The sequence below is a fragment of the Apis dorsata genome, unplaced genomic scaffold, assembly GCF_000469605.1.
Source record: "Apis dorsata unplaced genomic scaffold, Apis dorsata 1.3 scaffold_68, whole genome shotgun sequence".
Taxonomy (NCBI): Eukaryota; Metazoa; Arthropoda; class Insecta; order Hymenoptera; family Apidae; genus Apis; species Apis dorsata.
In genome coordinates this window covers 1371746-1376253 of record NW_006263366.1, presented here as the reverse complement: position 1 = coordinate 1376253, position 4508 = coordinate 1371746, and the positions used below count along the sequence as shown (strand labels likewise).

The 4508-nt window shown below is 20.9% G+C and overlaps 2 protein-coding genes across 2 annotated transcripts in view; one reads left to right on the top strand and one right to left on the bottom strand.

Annotated features, from left to right (window-relative positions):
* LOC102677959 (serine/threonine/tyrosine-interacting protein-like) overlaps nucleotides 1-605 on the top strand; it is a 1913-nt gene extending 1308 nt beyond the window's left edge. Inside the window, exon 5 of the mRNA XM_031515408.1 lies at nucleotides 54-605. Coding sequence (XP_031371268.1) covers nucleotides 54-290 — 237 coding nt within the window. The 3' untranslated portion in view covers nucleotides 291-605. The remainder of the gene's footprint in view (nucleotides 1-53) is intronic.
* A 76-nt stretch (nucleotides 606-681) lies between these two features.
* On the bottom strand, nucleotides 682-2548 carry LOC102678102 (NPC intracellular cholesterol transporter 2 homolog a-like). The gene is made up of 4 exons (XM_006610089.2): nucleotides 2309-2548; nucleotides 1336-1446; nucleotides 1076-1257; nucleotides 682-998 (listed from the first exon to the last, which is right to left on the bottom strand). The coding sequence occupies exons 1-4, from the start codon at nucleotides 2388-2390 to the stop codon at nucleotides 915-917; spliced, it is 459 nt and encodes a 152-aa protein (XP_006610152.1). The 5' UTR covers nucleotides 2391-2548; the 3' UTR covers nucleotides 682-914.
* Between the last annotated feature and the right edge of the window lie 1960 nt (nucleotides 2549-4508).

The window sequence follows — 4508 nt, the reverse complement described above, 5'->3', positions numbered from 1 at the left end:
TTTTTTTTTTTTTTTTTTTTTTTCCATAAAATTTTTTATATAATTCATTTGAGAAATTATTAAAAGTACATTTTTCTAGATGTGCATATGCAATAGTACAACAAAGAAGGTTTTGTATAAATCCTAATGAAGGTTTTATGGCACAATTGAGAGAATATGAACCAATATATCAAGCTCAAAAAACATTAAAAAGTAAACAACAATGTTTATTGAGACAAACAACCAAAAGAACTATCCATCAAATGGATACTGAAAGAACAGAGGATAAATGTGATACAATGGATAGTTGACTACTTTTTTTGAGAATGCTGAAGATACCAAAAGACTTATTTTAGGTTAGATAAATAAATAAACTTAATAAAAAAGTAACATTTTTTACGTCGACGCATTTTAAAAGATATCTAAATATATAGGTATCTAGCAAAATTAAAGGGTATTATATTATTTAATATTTAAGAATTTAAAATTCATTGCAAAATGACATATATTAAGTAAATTTAATTATCTAGCTCTAAAAGTTTTTAAATCTTTGCTTGAAATTAAATAATATCGCATAAAATAAGTAACTTATAAATAAACATGAGCTTTACATATTTTCATAATAATTCCTATTAATAATTTTATTTTTTATTTTATAAAATGTCCAAATTTGTTATATATTTGAAAAAAGAACATTTATTATTTATTGTTATAATATAATATATTCTTATTTTACATGTATTCATTTCAATAAAAACTGTATGAAATTCTTGTATATTTTGTACATTAAAATAATTCATATTATGAAATGTGTTATGAAAAATTGACATTTTTAGTCCTCTTTGTATTTATTTCATACAATTTTTGTAAAATATATACTTCTTTGAAAATAGAATTATAATATATTGTGAAACAATAATACTCATTTAATATATCTATTTAATTCGAGCCGGAATTAGCACGCAAATAATATCTTCATTATTTTCATCTTTAAGTTGCCATTTTACAGTAACACTCACCTATAATTTAATAATTAAAATCAATAATAATTTTTTATAATATAAACAACAGATTAATATATAATTATTGATAGTACCTTAGGATACGATTTATGCACTGGTAATGTATTTTTATAGTGATAAGTTTCACCCTTATTTAAAGGACATGTAATGCCAGAATCAGGAGTTTGGCAAGCATCTGCATTTGGTAATGGGAAAGGTATAGGAATATCCATTACAATACCATGCACAATGGCATTAACTTTTGAAACATCTTTTTCTGTAAAAATGTATTTTCTTTTTTTAACTATGCTATACTTAAAAGAAAAAAAATACTTAAAAAAAGAAATATACTAACCGAGCGTAAAATCGATTCGAATTGTTGCATTCGTATCTGGTATTAAATCACATACACTTTTGGTCATATCACAGTCCAAAGTTATAGACGTAAGTTTTCCCACTTTTGAGCCTATGTAAACAAGATTATATTTTAAAAATAAATCAGATATTAGTTTTAAGTACTACTATTTTTTTTTGCTAAGTTATAAGTTACAAAAATTTGAAATTAATATATTCATATATTCGTATATCTCTTTACGTAAATAAATTAATATATAGCATTGGCAATTCTTTAGACAAGTATATATCATGACTTTCAATTTTTAAGATGAATTTCCGTTATTTTTACGATTATATACAATTATATTAATTGTATGTTATTTAATCAATAATTAAGTAAAATTATATTAAAATGAATTCTTTAAAACAAAATAATTACGCCTTTATTTCTAACAATATAAATTATAAATTATAAAAAAAATGTTAAAATTATTAATTATTAATTTAAACTTTTAATCATATTAAGATTTTTAATATATCTAAAAACGAAATAAAATATTTTATTATTTAGATAATAAAATTTTTATCATTAAAGAAAAGATAAATTAAATTATCAACATAAATTTCAATTGTTTTGTATTTACAAAGAATTTTATGATATTGCAGGTAATTAATAAATAATATTTATAATAGTGATATAAGTGACTTAATATATCATATTTTTCTTCATTTTTTCAAAAATTACTGATTAAAGACATTAATTAACTATTCAGAATATTATTTAATATAAAGAAAAGGAATAAGTTATTGATTTTTAATTTATACAATTATATTATACGTATACTTTACGTATTCTTTTTATTCTTTTTTCACGGTAATATATTTTGTATTGTATAAATTTTGTAACTGAAGAAAATATTTTAATATATTTTAATATTTTAATAATTATAAATTTATTAGATGATTAATTAAATTAATGAAATCGAACTTACCACAATCATCGATATTGATAGCTCGATACATTGGTGAGAAGCACAAGCATACGATAAGAATTACAGCAATCATTCGATACATGTTGTTCCTTTGAAGTCCAGGCAGCTATTAAACTTGTACGCTTATACAGAGTTCTCTATCGAAACAAACATTTGCCTGCTATTCTCAGCAGACATCACGTCACTCATACTGTTCTTAAATTACGTATCTTATGCACTAAATTACTATCTACTTCTTCCAATAAGCATATTGCTATACACTTTTATTTAAAGCAATTTTTAATATGTATGGAGAGGAAATAATGATTGTTTTGATTTGTATTGAAAATATTGTATTAAAATTTGTACATCAATATATAATCATTAATCATACATAAATTTTCATATTCTGTTTTTATAAAAAAAAAGAAGAATAAAAAGAAATAAAAATTAACTAATATCAATAGCATAATATTTTATTTTCGTTGATATAATCATAATGATTATAATATTTCAATCACTATATCCATATGAAAGAAATTTTTAGAAAGTTATTAATTATTATTCATTTTACCTGTAATTTAATTTTACACTTAATTAATTCTAATTCTTATCACTTTATTATCACTATATTCACACAGACAAGACATAGTATTTAATGGAATTTTGTTTTATGTTCTGAAATATCGATCACGTAAAAAAAAATTAGTGTTCAGTACGCCCTCTATGATTTAAAATAATAAGTGTAGGAATTATATATAATTTAATCACACACACAATCACAAAAGTTGGTAAAATCAACAGATTTTAAAAATAATTTATTTGTATTTATAATTATAAATATATTATTACATTATATAAATTATAGATCTTTTTAAAAATCTTAGTATTTTTTTACTTTATTATAAATATATAAATTTATGCATGAATTAATTCTATAAAGAAAGTATAGACAAAAACAATAACGAAATAAAGATAAAAATAAGTTAATTGACCATCAGAGCCATCTCTTGAGTGATTTTAGAAAGATATTTTTAGTCAAATAATTAATTAAATTTGTCGACAAAAATATTTAAATGCTGTAAATATTGTAAATCTTTTTAAAACATATAATAGATTCTAGAATAATTTTTAAAAAAATATTAATAAGCAGTATAAAATTAATAAATTTAATGAAATATTTTCATTACAAATTAATAAATTGTGAAATTTATAAATAATAAAATATTAAAAATTATAAAATTATAAAAGGAATTAAGATATTCATTCGAAATACATAAAGACATAAATGTTTATATATTTCGAACAATACTATCGATGCGCGACTTTGCCTATCGAGCTACAGTTACTCGTGGGGTAGGGATAAGTCTCAGTTACGTATCGACAGGCGTACCGTTTACACGTGTTGGAGATATTCGCGCGTTCGATTTTGTTTTTAAATTAATTTAATGTTTTATAATTAAAAACACAATTTAAAACTTTGCAAGAATATTGTCTAACATACATATATTTTTATTTATAAATGTGTAGAACGTTATTATATATTTTATTTATACACGACTGTTTTAAAATGATATTATTTTATAAATTAATTTATTTTTTGAATTTAATATTTTCCAAATTAGGTATTATATATTAAATAATTATAAAGTGAAGAATTAAGATATACTTTTGAAAGAGAAACGATAAAAGTACAAGTGAAATATGGTTTCGAATAAAATGCATTGCAAAAATTATATCATTTTTTCCATATAACATGAAATACTATTTCTTGTAGCACGAAAATTTCTTTTACACTTTTTTGACATTTCTCTGATTTATATTAGTTTTAGATTTTTGTTTTTAGAAATTGTAACGTAATACTTATATTCGCGGAAGATTTGATATCTAATATAATGCTTGTGATTATGCACCAACCAAGAACAAATAGAGAAGAACAGAGAGTCTTAAAAAATTAAGATGAGTATCATATTCAGAGTGTTACAAATAAAACACATAAAGAAAAAATAGGAAATAGAAAAAGATAGTAATAGATCAAAAATATATTCTTAGCATTATTTAAAAATAGCATAGTATTTATAAATAGCATTACTTAAAATTATAAATTATGAAAAATATTAATAATATTAAAATATTTTTAGAATAATGTTTCTTTCTCATACTCAAGAGATGGCGTAGTTAACTCTTATCCTATTTTTATTTTTCTTCTATATTTGCTGTT

Bases quoted from the DNA above. Each gene is read 5' to 3' on its own strand.
- LOC102678102 (XM_006610089.2), bottom strand. From the start codon at position 2,390: ATGTATCGAATGATTGCTGTAATTCTTATCGTATGCTTGTGCTTCTCA. The intron at 1,447-2,308 runs GTAAGTTCGATT...TTGTTTACATAG, and splicing joins TATCAATATCGATGATTGTG to GCTCAAAAGTGGGAAAACTT. The intron at 1,258-1,335 runs GTTAGTATATTT...ACATTTTTACAG, and splicing joins TCGAATCGATTTTACGCTCG to AAAAAGATGTTTCAAAAGTT.